Here is a 15,777-nt window from a genome sequence, read left to right as displayed (position 1 = left end):
TAGTATTTCCCATTCTGCTAAGTAAGAGATATTATACCTGAGTTAAAAACCACTTTAACTCAATTTATACGTCGCAGATACTTTTTGCCGCCAAATATTTTAGAAACATCAAATCCAAACATACTTCAGATGAATGAGACGAAAGGTTCAGAAGGAGAAAAACCTTACTGTTTGACAATATGGTTCTCTCTAAAACAGGTAATTTCTTTTGAGACTAAATTTAATCTGAGAATTATACAAAGCCACTGGTAAATCTGTAAGTTGTGGAGGTCATTAAAATTGTGGTAATTATGCAAACTATGTTTTCAGAAGCCTTTGTTTTGCTGAGTTGCTATCCAAACGGAAGTCACCGTGCAGATGAGGAGTGAGACTTGCGACTGAACTCGCTGCTAACAATTTCAAGAACCTTTATTGAAACCAACATTCAAATAGTATCTCAAGGGTGAAATTCTGTTTCAGCAAAACCAATTTAACAATTCCAAATATATATAAAAACATTTAAAAATGAATCTTGTTAAAGGTGATAATTTCCCCTTCCCCCACTTTATCTGCTATATACTTCATTGCACCAAATAATCATCTGCACCCCCCCCAAAGAAAAGGAAATTGCACTTTGACAAGAGCCAAGTGTCAGAAATCACATCAAATTAGAAAGCAATTATAACTTAATGTGGTTAGAACTAAGGCTTCCGATCCTCTCGTCCACAACCCGGTCCAATGCCCCACGGGCCTGAGGTCTCCCCTAGCCTGACTTGGCTGGACTGGAAGGCACAGGGCCCGTTGCCGATGGTGAGGGAAGCAACGCAGTGCTTTCTGGGAAGGTAGCCACGAGCAGTGATCAAGGGCTCACTTGCAGTTATTTCAGCAGTAGTCTGGCTTGATCGCCTTTGAAAGATGACTTTTTTCTGGTTCTTGTTTCTGAGTTGGGCCTAAAAGGGTGAGCTGCTAGTGGAACAGAAGCTGCAGAAGCTCCTGTGGAACAGGTGGAAGGTACATTCTGCAGGGCAAACACCTAGGGCTACACAGTGTGGTCGCCGTCAGGCTCTGAGGGGCTGCAGCTATCGGGTTTCTGATAGTAGACGTAGAAATGTGCACAGCCTGTACTCATGTGCCAATTTAAAAGCTTTCCCAGTATTTAAAAATATATATGGTCAAGAAGAGTCTTTACATTCACTCTTAATAGGCGAGTCCTTTAATCTGTTTATAAACTGTATATAAAGGAGAAGAGGATTTGCGGCAGAGGGAAGTACAGGCGAAGCACTGCCCGCTCTAGCTGGCTAGAGAGTCCTGCCACCGCCCCGTGGACAGTCCTTACCTAGGTCTCCAGGGAAAGCAGCAGCTGGGAGGGTAGGAGAGGGCGTCTCACACTTTTTTACAGTCCCCTCGAAACCCATTCTCCTTCGAGTCTAACGCAGTCCAGTTCTCTATTGCAACCTGATTAAACAACTAGGGTAGGCAGCCAAGGGGGCCGCCTGCCTCACCCTGCAGCAGCAAGCAGAGAGCCCGGAGAGTTCTGCGGAAAGCTGTCTTACCAAAAAGTCACCATGTGCAAACTAATGTCTTACGCTTACATTTAAAAAGATAACAGCAGGTGTTTCAAGTGGCAAGCACTTGAAATTTTAAGTGAATTCTTTGTGAATAAAAGTGTTTATGGTAAACATGGGGGAAATATGTTACTATAGCTGGGTAGACAGTCACAATAGTTGTTGATGGTTCTACATCCCATAAAATTAGACAAGTCAGTTGCCCTCCTGCACACCCTGGCTTTCAGGCATATCTTTGTGCAAAAATCCCAGTTAAGCACAAATACTAATTTCTCGAATTAGCATGTGGCACAGTTCACATTCTCGGTATAACCACATCTTCCCTGAAACAGTATTCAGTACAGTCTCAAACCAACACTGAATCTTATCTTAAGCTCTCCAGTTCTTCTACCTGTGGGTGGTCATCTTCTGGGTGCTGGGCCCCATTTGGGAGGGCCCCAGTCTGCTCTGCTTCCTGCGTGGTGGGAGTCCCTGGGTGTGGCTCGGAGCCGTTGGCTTCCAGGGCATCTTGCTCCGGCCCCCCAGACAGGTGCTCCTTCTCCAGGTCTTCAATGTGGCTGACTGAGCTGGTCTCACTCAGAGCGTCGGCGGAACCTCGTAAGGGCTTTTTAAAGGGCTTCTGGCCTACAGAAAGAAGGGGTGAAGTACCAGAAGTTTCATGAAACACACCAGCAGCCCCAGCTTCTGGGCAACAAGGAATGCTTCAGCAGAAATCCCTGGAGTTACTGGCTCTGAAGCATTTAAAAGTGATGAAGAGAGAAAAGCAAGTTGTGACACTAACACTCCCGAGGCCGGTAACTTTTGAGGTTAACTGGCAGGAAAAGCACACCAGTTAGACACGACACCTTCTCTCCAGACCCTTCTGCTCCCTTGGAGTGCGGCAGATGCATCTCTCCAAGGCTCTGTTCCAAGGCTACTGGAACAGCTATCAGAAGGACAGGGGCAGTGATAGCAGGTCTGAGGAGAAACGGGACCAAGAAGACCGCAGAGGCGGGTACGTGATGCACAGGTCTATTTCCCCAAGAGAAATACAAGCTACTTCTTCAGTGTTAATGAGCTCAAACATGATGTAAGGTACCTGGAAGCCTCTGCTTAGTGCGCGTGCCTGAGGGGGTCGGTGGTGGCGTCACGCCTGTACCTTGAGCTTTGTAGATATACGTGTGTTCCGTGGACTCCAGAGAGCCTGCCGGGGAAAGGAGAGATGTTAGGGGGAAGCTGTTGGCACAGGCTGCCATGGGAGAGGCCCCCACTCAACCTTGCTCACTCTAAGCCTCCTCTGCTTCACATGGACTGCTGAGACTTGGGTATCCTGAAACCAGGTGCCAGGAACTGGAGGCTGCCTTGTCCCAGCTGTGCCCATGAGGCCTAGCCCTGCTGGGGTGGTTGCTCCTTGTCTCCCCAGGTAGCCTGTGTACATGTGCCAACACTCCGCCAGCGTGTGGCCCAAGCCTGTCGGGGGAGCAGGCCCCAGTGGGAGATGTACTTTGGCAACAAGGAACGGACGCCTCTTGGCTAAAGGCTGAGGCTTGGCAGACTGAAAGTCAGATGACGTCTTGCTGTCAAATGCAATGTGGTCATGGCTTCCTGGGGGGGACTGAAGGGCCCAGGCTCAGGGAATAGGTCCCTGAAGATCAGGAAGGAGGAGCTGTGCAGTTGGAAACCATCCCCCCAAAGCCCAGCAAGTGCTGACTGCCCGGTTTGAAATAAAACGGCCCAGTGCTGTGGACGACGGTCTTCTGACTTCCCTTTCCCTGAGCAGTCCTCTGGGTTGCTTTGCGGCAAACACACTGGGAGGTCAAGGAATATTAATATTGAACCCAAATGCCCAAGGCACGTGGTCCTGAGAATCTGAACAGCCGAGAGCGTGGGCTCTCCGTGGATTCCGGAGGAGGAGTCTGCTTTCACGCGAGGTCAGCTGTTGGCACAGCAGAAAGACGACGACGGTCGCGGCAGACAAATCACATCTCCTCAGCCAGACTCCCGGCATGGGCACGGTACCCCGTGACCAGGTAAGGGACGTGGACAAGTCTTCTTGGCATGAGATGTGTGGGGGACAAAAGGGCCTCTGCTCAGAACGCTCAAGGTAAATGAGATCGGGGAGTGCAGGGGGAGGCTAGTGAGTCCTACCTGCCGTTAAGTTAAAGGTTCTTCCCTTTTGTGAAGCTTGTACTGGAGAAAACCAATTCAACACGGAGCCTACAACAGGGATCTGCCGCAACACCCCCTGAAAGACAGAACCACTGCTCGAGACCCTCCTGCCCGGCCCCTCCCCTGCACGCCCAGGTGCACCCCATCCGCTGCCTCACCTCTTCCAGGAGGCGCTCCTCGTTTGCCTTCTGCAGCTGAACCTGAGCTTCCTGAATTCCTTTCCGAACGACTTCGGTCATATTTTCCAGAAGCTGTGTTAAGACAAAGAGGGCATTACCTGCCTCAACCTCTTTCCAGGGGACCAGAAGGCCTGACTAGTCACACATCACGGGAACTCTTTCAGAAGTATGCTAGTGGCGGAATTTGGTGCTCGGAAACACCAGACAATCAAACGGAAGAGGAGAAAACGCTCAAGGAGGCCTAGGCAAGCGTCGCTCGCTGACCCGCCCCAGCTGCCAGGAGACAGCAGGGAGAAACTACTGCTGTGATCTGGATGTTCTCTCCACAGAAAATAGACACACTGCTCTCAACATCTATGGAATTGGAATGAGAAGCAATATCATCAAGTTCAGAAGAAGCTTCAAGAAGTCTAAGAACGAATAAAACTGGCTCCCTTGGCCTCATTTCAAACTTCCCCACCCCAACCCAGAGCGAAATCCATGACATGTTTCTCCTCTCAGCTCAGTCTTGCTTTGGTCCCTCTTCTGAGTGAGCACTAGCAACTCAAATACCTCGTTTGCCGCCTGATCCTCTATGCCAACTGGCCGACAAAAGCAGGTCTGTCACTGGTGGAAAATTCTGTTATTGGACACATCTTTATTTAGCCTCAGGATGCAGCGATCATCAGGAAGGTCCATGGGTGTGTCTGCCTGAGTGCTCACCACGCCCACCTTCTCGGACAGCCTTTCCTACAGCACTGGCTACATGGAGCTCCTCCCTGACTGGCTAGTGAGTTCACTGAGGGCACGAGCTGTGTCCAATCCACCGGGCACTCCCGATGCCCCCACACTGCCTAGCGCACAAGAAGTATTTCAACATCTTCTGGGAAAGAGTAAATAACACTCATTTCTGAGGGTAACATCTTTCCCTGTGCCCCTGCAAGCTGCCCAGGCAACACCCAGAAAAGGCATGAGATGCTGGTTAGTTAGTTTTACAGACCCTTGAGTTTTCCTCAATTTCTCGGGCTGTAACTGCAATAGTCTCCACTAGTTCAGAAACGTCTACGTCGTCACTCGCCATGCCAATGTAAATACAGCTCTTCATGCTTTTATACTCAGGGCCTGTGGGAAGAAACACAGACTGACGTGGTTCTCAGGTCCTGCTGTGAGTCAGAGGGCCTCTCCCCTGCACAACAGCATGAGGTACACAAAGGAGCCTCCCCAGGGTGAGGAAGGTGGTTCTGATGAGACAGGGGAGCCCACACGGCTGCAGAGGGGATGGCAGGTACCTCATCAAGAAAGAATCAAAGCAATGTTTCCTCCAAAGAGACAGAACCCACTCACAGGAAATGTCCTTCCGAAGTTCACAACTTAAAAAACAGTAATTACCCATTTTGAATGTAAGATCAGATTCCAGTTCATTTAACTTTTTCAGGAGTCCAGCATGGATTTTTTCCCCTTCTGGATCTAATTTCAAACTGTTCTTATCATCATTAGCATGTTCGTACCTATAAACAATAGCAAACAACAGTATCTCAATCTAAAAGATCAGCCAACTCTCTCTTCAGACACAGGATCAAGCTGGAGATGACCGAAGCTGAGGGAGGAGCCCTCGAGTGTCTCAGGATGGAAAACTGTCGAGAATGTCACAGGACGAGCCTAAGTGTCAGGTCCAGGAAAGTTAGAGAGGCCAGGTCTGAAAGTCACACCATTCGTATGAGAAAGGACATTTCCTTCTTCCTTCCAGGGGCTGGAAAGCAGTGTGGGCGGACTGCATGCACTCCGCTGGCGAGAACAGAGGGGCTGTTCCCTTGGGGAGCTGGGTTCTCTTTCCTAGAGTCGTGATTCTCTCTATACTGTGGACAGTACCCATGTCAGCCATGTACCGGTACACAACTCCTCTAACTTGTGAGCTGGCACAAAACAGAGAACATTCAGTGACTCCTGTCTCACTGAGTGAGCCACCGGGGGCCACACCGCCTGCAGCCATGCGTTCTGTAAATGCCCAGCACATCTGGCTGGAGTTTTGCTGGGTCCATGGACTGTATTCATCTTAGATTTCTAAGCTGATTCACAACATGACCTGCCTTTGTTCTTTACACAACAAAGAAACTGGCATCGCGAGGCAACCCTTGACCGTACCTGACAACCCCTATGCCAGGCCAGTTGGGATCATCAACGTATAAGAGGCCGGCCGTTGCCATCACGTCCCGCTTGAATTCCTCTCGCAGCTGCAGCGTGCACGTCAGCACAGGCAGCTTGCTCTGGATGCAGGCAGCCAGCTGGTCCACATCCTCTCCCCGAGTCCCTAAAACTGAAACCATTCACAGAGCGTTAGAGAAATCCTTAAATGCTGACAGGAAAACGAGAGGGCGGCGCTCCACTTCCAACACCAGAAAGGCTAAAAGGTGCTAGGTGCAGCCACGCCGTGGGAGCTGAGGAGCTACAACAGCTGGCAGCTGGGCTGGCAGTTTCTTCTTATACGGCAAGGAGAACTAGCCCCTTGGGTTTAATACATGATAAGACTTGAATTCAAAATCTCATAAAGACTGCGTCAGTCAAGGTGTCCATAGCCTGCCACAGATCACACACGCAGGACAACCACAGTTCTCGCCCTACGCCAGCATGATGGAGAGAAAGAGAAGGCCGCTGGTGGGCGCATGGCAGGAAGGACAGCGTGGCTGTGATGACAGAATCAAGTCACTTCTGAGGGCCAGCGCCTTAAGGTCAGGCAAATTATCTAAACACAGTCCAAAAGAAAGACAAAGCCTCTCTAAGGAGAAATAGAGTATCAGAAGGGAAAGCCCTCAGCCTCTGGGCTGCTCGAAGACAGAAGCGAGAGCAACCCCAGACTTACCCGCTGCCGTCATCAAGGGGCTGAACCGCAGGCACACGCCCTCTGCCTCCAGGTCCATGACGGTGAGGCCGCTCGCGGGCACCAGCTGTTTCAGCTGCTCCCCCAGCTGCACGGAAGGGCACACAGGGACCCGAAGTCTTCAGACCCACCCTAACCCAAGAGGCAACTTGAGGGCTAATGTTTTTAATCTTTTCATTCTCTGTGAACACTACAGCAGCTTCTTTTTAAAAACAGTAAACTTTACACTTTCTTCCTTACTAACATATACAAGTTCACTATAGAAAATTCAGGAAATACAGGTAAACTAAAAGAATGAAACAAAAATCACCCCAATCCACCACTTAGAAGCACCCACTGCTGACACCTGGTGACTCCCTCGCCTGAGTAGGCGTGTGTTTGACTGACCTCACCAAGCCTGACACCAACAGGTGTGCTGGGGCAACTAACTGTTTGTCAACTGCCTGACGATGACCATTTGCCTTCTGCCATACACATCCGGCTGCGTGATTTGTACTGACTGAACCTCACCGCACAGATAGCTTATTCACGAACCCCTTGGGGGCACATCCAGCGTTTTGCTAGGACTGCCACTGCTGTGCTGAACATCCTTGCATTGTTTAGAACATACTTTAGAGTCCTAAAGCTAAACTTTCAGTGTCAAAGGCAGCCAGAGCATAGCCCTTGATCCACATCAAGAGCAGCCAGAGGTGTCCTGGGGGCTGGCTGATGTGTCCTCTGACATCACTACACAACCTGCGTGCGCTGTGTATGCCGTACGGCCTTCCACTGCGGCAAGGACTAGTCACCTGTAAGGAATGGCCAGGGGCTGCAGTATGGGAGGCGGCAGCTGCACTAAGAACAGAAGCCCAGGATGAAGCCCAGAGCCCCCACGGGAGGCTGCCCCATGATCGTGCATGACCCCAATCTTGGAGGGGAGGAGAGCTCACGAATCCTGTTCTTACCCAGCGATTGAGTGCATCACAGCCGTGTCTCTCCCGGCCCACTGCTGAGGGAGCCATGTTGGGCACTGGGAAAGCTTTAAGCCCTGGATCTGACACTGAAACACAGAAAAAGGTTTCAACTCCCCAAAACACAGCTACCTAAAATACACACCCATCCAACCCCATTAGATTCCCTATTAACCCAGGAGCAAAAATTTCAAATGTTACAGAATTCAAGGGTATGTTTTACAATGAATAAATAAAATGTGGCACATACATACAATGGGGTATTATTCAGCCTTAGAAAGGAAGAACAACCTGTCCTAAGCAACACAGGAATGGATCTGGAGGGGATCATGCCACGCGAAGCAAGCCAGTCCTGAAAGGACAGATACTGTGATTCCATTTAGGTGAAACACCCAAAGGTTCTGGGCAGGGACGTGACAGACCTCCACTTGGAATGCTTGCTCTAACTGCCATGCGAAGAATGGTCTGGAAAGGGATGTGTGGAATGTACAGAAGTGAGACATCAGTTGAGGGGAGGACCATGGCTGTCCATGAAGAGTAACAGTGCCCCGGATTTGGCTGGTGGTACTTGGGACATTCTTTAAAAACAGAGATTCTTGGGTTCAACCTACTGAATCAAAATGTCCAGAAATAGGGCCTCAAAATACCTGTTTTCAAGGGGCTCTTATCATCCCAGCCATAGTTCAGGGACTGGTGTTTGGAAGTCCTTGGCTTAATCCTAGGAAACTATCTGCAAAATGCTAAGGCATTTAGGTCTGGAGTTCTGGTTAAGATTATTTTTCTGAAGTGATGACTGAAGATTTTTAGCAATAAAAATATTTTGGACTATATGTAATGGTTTAAAATTCAAAACACTCTTTTGAATTTTAATTCAAAAACAACCCTCTTTTTAAAATCACCTACTTGAGCCTGGTAATTCTTGGAAAAATCTGAACACCACCACTGGAGAACTGAGCTCATCTTCCACCTGAAAAATAGAACTTGGTATTACCACGTGACATCACCAAATGCCTCCATAATGAAACTGAGTTTGAAAGTAGGATAGACATGTGGTATTTTCTTAATAAACACAAATAAGTCCACAGGCTAATTTCAGTTGCTAAAGAAATAAAAGTCAAGGAAGGGTTCAATGAAATTCTTAGAAAATAATTATAATCCACTCTCTAGAACACATTGTTAAATTGTGGTGATTGACACTGGTACAGTGAAATTTTAAAACAGGAGGAAATTTTAATAATAATGGATAACCACAAGCCTAATATCAAAGATCAAAAAGGTAAGGAAAAACTCTAAGTAGAATCAGTGTTAACATCCAAGCTTTCAAATATCCGGGAATTAAGCTAACTCAAACAGGATTGACTGGAACTTCATACCGACAGAGAAAGAGAACAAGCACTTGACTTTCACCTTGTACAACTCCCAGAGCAGGATGCAAGTCTTGCTGGCAATGCAGATAACCACTTTTGAGTGGAATCTTTATTTTCTGAATCGCTGGAGCAGTACTGACACTCAGGACAGGCGTCAGACAACTAGCTGCAGCAATGGGTTCAGAGCAGAGAAGAACGCTCCATGTGCCAAGACAAGTCAGTATCTAGTTCATGCTCCCACTGAACCAGCGTGCAGCTGCAGCTTGGGTCAGGGCACAAAGGGAGTGGCAATGCCCTCGACAGACTGTGGTTTGGCAGGGGAGAGTGGAGCCCTATAATTCTAGACATAAAACCCATTTTCCAAGACTTTGTGTGATGACTCACTCTGAGGGACACAACAGGAAATGCAAACTTGGAAAGGCAGCAAGTAGTTGCTGCCAGTTCTCTAATAACTTCAAAGGACCATGTGGATGTGATTCTGCTCAACATGATGTATTCCTATGCTTTCACACCTATTATCTCCTTCAACTTTCCTAGCCACAAACAAATCTACTAGTACTTTTAAAGTTAGAGGTATGTAAGGGAGTAAGACCAATAAGGAAACAGAAATAAAAGCAACCAAATTCTACGTCTTTGAGTTTTTTATGGTCGCAGTTACCAGTGTAAGAAATACTATACAGGGCTGTGGAACAGAATAAAAGTACAGAAAGACCGTAAGAGAAGCACTGTGGGGGCTTCAAACAGTACACAGTGCAGATTTCTAAAGTTTATGCCAACTGCCGAATAAGGTCATCAGTTCACGCATATTCTCTTCCGAAGAATGTGGCCTTGCTGGACCTGCCGCAACGCCACTGGAATGCATCACATCTGGAGAAAATTACTCTAAGTTATTTAAGTTAGAAGTTATTTACTTCAAAAACAGATCAAATTATATACTATACCAAGATTTTGATGTGGTTCACTTTCTTCAAACTTTCTTGCAACCGCTGACTCTGCAAATGACACACACAGCTCATGTCATTTCATCAGATCCACACCACACATTAAGAAGCGCTTCTCACGGGGGCTCTGCAGGGCTGGCAACAAGGACCTCAGGCAGATGAAGTCACCTGTGACTTGGTGATTTCTAAGTTGTCAATTTTTTCATTTCAACATCTGAAAATCTTCCCCAATCTTTTCATTAAATTACATTACAATTAAGTGATTCAAGAAAAGCTTTTACTAATGAGCCATGAATTTGTCAGCTTAGCAAAGAAGTCATTTATTCAACAACTACCGAGTGCAAATGTATGCAAGGCACAGCATCTGATGTTGAATGAGGGCACAACAAGGTTGAGTTGATTAGGCACCCGGGTCTGGAGGAATCATACGAGGTTTAAAATCTGACTCTGCCATCCTCACCTGGAGTACCAGTTACTTAATCTGGCACTGACTAGCTATGACTTGAGGTAAGTTAGTTGGCTGCTCTGTGTTTCTGTGCCCTCGACTATAAAATGGGGAGGAGAGCATCCAGCTGCCAGGGCTGCTGAGATGAAAATAGTTGGTACATGTTAAGTGCCTAGAAAGAATCTAGAATGCAGTGCGATGACCACTATCATCAGCACCATCATCAAATATTGATGATCTCAACCCAAGCTCTCATCATTGATTTGTATCAACCCGGTAGGGTTGAAGTATATTAACTCCATGGTTATTGAGCATTGGACACTGGAAAGTCCCTTCTGAAAACCAATTCTTTGCATGTTGTTATCAGTAGACCTTACATTCTAGTGAAGTTGTGAGCATCCAATGAGACACCCACACACAGGGCTTCCTTATGCCGGGCACTGAGTAAACACTCAGTACCTGCTTCCCATGAAGCTGAAGAGGACGATGAGGAGGAAGAAGAGAGAGGGGTGGAGGGTACAGACTTCTGTTCCCCAGGAACATGTGACTAGGACGCACTAGGCATGAATGGAGAAAGATAACCACACATCGACTCAGTTTCCACGCAATGTAACATGTGCCCTTAGTGAGTCAGCACAGGAATCATTCAGCTCCTCAGGAGTATTTGAGATCAGCTATGGTGTTTGCTTGCAGGAAGATGCCAGAGCTGTGGTGACCTCAAGGGCTTGTTAGTTAATGTCATCATTATTTTCCTGCACTCCATAAGCAAAGGGGAATTGAAAACTCCCTTGAGTGTCCAAACCTTCCCAAATTGACTAAGTTACTAGGGCAATAGAGGCTTCTTCTGAAAAACCAAACCTCAAGATGACAGCCAACAGCTCAGTGAGAAAAATTTTTAAAATTATGGTGCTTTTGTAAACATACTGAACATAAATCTTACAATTACTTAATGTAAAAATAGAACTACTTCATTTAGAATGGTTCTATTTTATTAGATGAAATAATGACAGAATGAGCTAGCCTAACATTATGAACCAAGGGAGGGCTACTACTATGTAAAAATACTAATTTTCTTAAATATAAAAATGACACCTGAGGACGTGCCAATTCCCCAAGAATACATTTAAAACAAAGATTTATTTTTAAAGCTATCTGCATACATTACTATACAATTAGGCTCTAGGGTAAGAGCTTTATGTGTATGAACTCATTAAGTGCTCATAACCATCTTCCATAATAGCATTACTGTTATTTTCCTGATAAGAAAACAAAGGTAGAAACATCATGTCTTTAAGATAGACATTTAGAATTCAGCTTTCAGACTACATAAATATGACTTTTTTTGGCCTTCTAAACTGCAGCAAAATTATATATTTTTCACAATTAGCATAACTCAAATGGAAAGAGAACTAGAATTTTCCCTAGAGCCTTGCCATTCAGAACCCAAGCAGCTGGTATTAAACATACATACCCCCTCCCCAGAGTCCCCCTGAGCATTATCACTCTTCACCCTCAAGAGTCAGTGAGTGAGGTGGAACAGTCACCCACCTTTCTGAGCCTGCCCCACTCATTGGCCGTTGTCTTGTGACTTCTTTCTTATCCTGTGCTGACACTGGTATTCATTTTAACAGAATTTCATTCGGAAACAAATGCTGGGAAACCCCAGAACTTGGAACAAGAAATGTATACACACAGGGTACCACAACAAGGCGGTGGATAGTGGGCAAATCGGTGAAATACTTGTTGTCTCTGGTTTTGCCCAGACACATCTATGACATTAATACTTCAGGCTTCTACTTACCAGCTGACAGGCATGCTTTATTCTCTCCACAATCCCATCGAGTCCCAAGTACTGTAAAGCCAACCACAGTGGCAGGGCACGGAGTTTGTCTGCTGGCTTATTTGATGTAAGACCGGCTACTAAAGTCTAAAAGAGCCAATATGGGTTTATTGACCAAAGGCAATGAAATCACAGAGCAGAATGAACTAGTTACCACCTGCACACACTTATTATGTGTCATATGACATGCCAGGCTCTCGGCTGGCTTTCATTTGATCAGCCAACTATTCCATGAGGTAATTATGACAGGCAATGTAGCTCAGCAACCCTGCTTTGTGTAAGGGTTCATGTCTAAGATGTGAAGTCAGGGTGAGATGGGTCACACTCCAGACCCTCTTAGTCACTCAAGAGGTAGCCCCTTCTGAGGCTGTCTGAGCATTCCCAAATACCTGCTCACTACCAACTGAGCAAGACATTATCTGTTTTAGCAAGACTCACTTAAAGCTTAATTTTGCACATGGCTATCACTAAATGACCCACTATCAAGACCACCCCTATGCTTTAAAAAAATGTTACAATCCTTTCAGACAATGTGGGTAAGAGCTTTAACTAAACTGATTCAGTCCACTTCTGGATACCTATTCTAAGGAAAGTTTGAAACACAGAAAGATGCACTTTATTTCAATAACAAAAATTTAAAAACAAATTTAAAAGTTCACAAAAGGAGAATTGTTAAATAAAGTGTAACATGTAAGTGACAGAATATTATGTCACAGAATGTTCTTTGTACAGATGGGGAAGTATGGGGAGGACAAAATAAGAAATGTATATATGTGGCATAGTTTCATTTAGGTTAAAAAATGTTTCTGAGAAGAAAAAGTCATAAAAGTAACATTAAAGAAATCTTTCACTTTCCCCCTGGTGTTTTCATACTTTACCCCCAGACCTAATAATGATTATTAACCATTCCCCACAGGGCATGGAGGGAACTTACCAAGGCAGGATCGTCGTGTTTATAAAGGGTAACTGCAGGAACAGCTGGCAAGCCCAGCCACGGACCAGGAGTCAATGTCATGCTATCACATTTGGTTGCGGCCTGCGAAAAAGAGAACAACTTCCTGTTAGACTCTCAGAATAGGCTAAGCCCGACACCTTCCTTCATACATAATGAAAACCATGAAAACCATCAGGGGTTGAGTGACCTAAATTCCTTCTTAAAAATACAATATTAGGGCCTCCCTGGTGGTGCAAGGGGTTAAGACACAACCTATGAAGCTGTCCGCAGCCACTGTAGCACGAGTTTGATCTCCAGCTGGCCAGAGAGCTACCCACATGGCACAGCAGACTTCTCCTGCCTCGCCCGCTGCTCCCCTCAAGCAGAGTACTTCAGTCAATTTGCCTGTTCTGTTCCCCACTCTGTCTCTGGTGAATCCTCTCAGCCCCCGCACCTCTGGCCTATAACCCCAGAGGGATATAGGCATGCATAAATAAATAAATGCATAAATAAATAAACCTTCAAAACAAAACCGAAAAAAAAAAAAACAGTATTTAGTAAATCAACAACATACCAGCACTGACGAGGAGACATAACCTAGAGCCAATGTTGCCAGATTCACACTGGAAGAAAAAACACCGATCTAAGAACTAATTATTTACTGCTGCTAATTCACTAAGCATGCACTTTTTTTTTTTTTTAAAGGCTGTGCAGTCACAAGCTGACATTTAAATGTCTTTGAACTGTTATAAGCTTTTATAACAACCACAAAAAATGTGGCATGTACAAATATCAGGAAAACCATGAAAATGCATTTAATTGAAATGTTACAGGGGATGTCTCCTTCTTTGGAATAATGGATATCCTATTTCATATCTTTCACAGCTATTATATTCCAGTCATCAGTCTTTCCTAGAGGGATAAAATAAAAAAGAAACTGACCTTTCTGATGTGCTGGGTATGGGCTACTTTGGCAGCCCTGCATCCTCTCCCCCCTCTTCTCTGAGCAGCATTCCAACAACCTTCTGGGAAACCACCCAGTCTCCTCTATCAGACCACAAGCTTTGGGTGGAGGAGACACCGCACCTGCTCCAGAGGTGGGCAAATAACCTAAACCATCAAAGTATTACATGTCCCTGGCCACAGTGACTGGGTTCAGTTTGAGACTTCTGCTGGGACTCCTGCCCCACTGAACTTGAACCTGGAAAGAAGGCTGGAGTTGCTGCAGCTACTGTGCACCGTCCCAGGGAAGTCTATCTACAATGGGGCCAACACCGAGGACCTCAGGCCAAGTGGTCAGGGGAAGGGAGAAGACAGGGGCGTTGACATCGTGCCTCAAGCCAGTGCTAACACTGGTCTGAGTTGTGTGAGTCAATAAAAATCTTTTGCTTAATTCAATTTGAGTTATTGTAGAAAATGCCACCCAAAGTGCGGTGATACCAGATCAATGTCACCACAAAGGGGAGCCTGGATGTTATTCCTTGTGAACACGGGAGCAGGCCTGACACAGCAGTCTGAGCTCGCCTCTACGCACCCCTCCACGTGGAGCCATATGCCGTACTGCTCACAGAGTTCTTTCAAACGTCCAATCTTATCTGTGTGTCCTACTGCTGCAGTTCCTAGGATAAAAAACAGCAAAAGGAAAAATATTTTGAGTCTTTACACCATGATAAAAGCCCTTAATATCCACTAGCTTCCTATAAGGGAAGTAATACTACATCCCCATTGTATTGTGATTTCTTTCATGGAGTGGTTTAAAATCAATTTTTGCAAGTTGATTATTTAAGTTTTGAAGAGTGTATATTCTCATATCTATAAAATCAAGCATGTTAGTTGTATTATTTAAATCCTCTACTTTTTTTTTAAATAAAGTTTCTTTTTTAAAGATTTTATTTATTTATTTATACAAACACTGGGTACAGTCAGAAGCGCGGGAAGGTGAGAGAATTCACCAGAGCCAGAGTGGGGAGCAAAGCAGGCAGAAGAACCAAAGTACACTGCTGAGGGGAGCAGCGGGCGGCAGGAGAGGTCTGCGCGCCATGCGGGACCCTCCTCTGGTGGCTGGGGAGCAGCCGGGGATCAAATCAGCGCTGCAGAGGCTGCGGGCAGCTTTGCAACCCAGCGCTCAACAGCTGCGCCACCAGGGAGGCCCAATACTTATTTTCTATGTACTTGATCTGTTAATTCATGGCAAATATATTCATGTCTCCCACTGAGACTATGGGCGAATCAACTTATTGTCAACCAGTTTTCCCTTTAGTATTCCTTCATATATTTTGAAGTTATGTTCATACACATTCATAACATTCATTCTCTTAGATATGAATTGTAACAATGAATTACATTATAAATTATATTAAGATAAAGTCTATTTTATAATCTCACACTACAGCAATTTGGTTTTATTAGCATTTGCCTAAGAACTCCTTTTCTACTCTTTCTGTCACTTTCTGGTTTATTTTTATTTTGGTGTGTCCTTTATAAAAAATACATAAATGAATTTTTTTTTTAACCCAAGCTGAGAGGTTATTTTAATATAGACTATGCATTACAAAGTCAGTTTCCATGTATTACT

The 15,777-nt window shown here is 45.6% G+C and overlaps 1 protein-coding gene across 1 annotated transcript in view; it reads right to left on the bottom strand.

Annotated features, from left to right (window-relative positions):
* Nucleotides 1-1,908: 1,908 nt before the first annotated feature.
* PDXDC1 (pyridoxal dependent decarboxylase domain containing 1) overlaps nt 1,909-15,777 on the bottom strand; it is a gene marked incomplete at both ends in the record, with an annotated part of 37,873 nt that continues 24,004 nt past the window's right edge. The window contains 15 exons of the mRNA XM_084251331.1: nt 1,909-2,168; nt 2,623-2,727; nt 3,672-3,768; nt 3,851-3,943; nt 4,851-4,972; nt 5,240-5,358; nt 5,993-6,164; nt 6,708-6,813; nt 7,670-7,758; nt 8,579-8,642; nt 9,984-10,034; nt 12,230-12,355; nt 13,203-13,304; nt 13,777-13,825; nt 14,737-14,821. Of these exons, the coding sequence (XP_084107457.1) occupies nt 1,909-2,168; nt 2,623-2,727; nt 3,672-3,768; nt 3,851-3,943; nt 4,851-4,972; nt 5,240-5,358; nt 5,993-6,164; nt 6,708-6,813; nt 7,670-7,758; nt 8,579-8,642; nt 9,984-10,034; nt 12,230-12,355; nt 13,203-13,304; nt 13,777-13,825; nt 14,737-14,821 (1,640 nt within the window). The remainder of the gene's footprint in view (nt 2,169-2,622; nt 2,728-3,671; nt 3,769-3,850; nt 3,944-4,850; nt 4,973-5,239; nt 5,359-5,992; nt 6,165-6,707; nt 6,814-7,669; nt 7,759-8,578; nt 8,643-9,983; nt 10,035-12,229; nt 12,356-13,202; nt 13,305-13,776; nt 13,826-14,736; nt 14,822-15,777) is intronic.

Source organism: Talpa europaea (assembly GCF_964194135.1).
Source record: "Talpa europaea genome assembly, chromosome: 12".
Lineage (NCBI taxonomy): Eukaryota > Metazoa > Chordata > Mammalia > Eulipotyphla > Talpidae > Talpa > Talpa europaea.
Note: the sequence above shows the minus strand (reverse complement) of the source record. Positions and strands in the feature narration are given on the sequence as shown.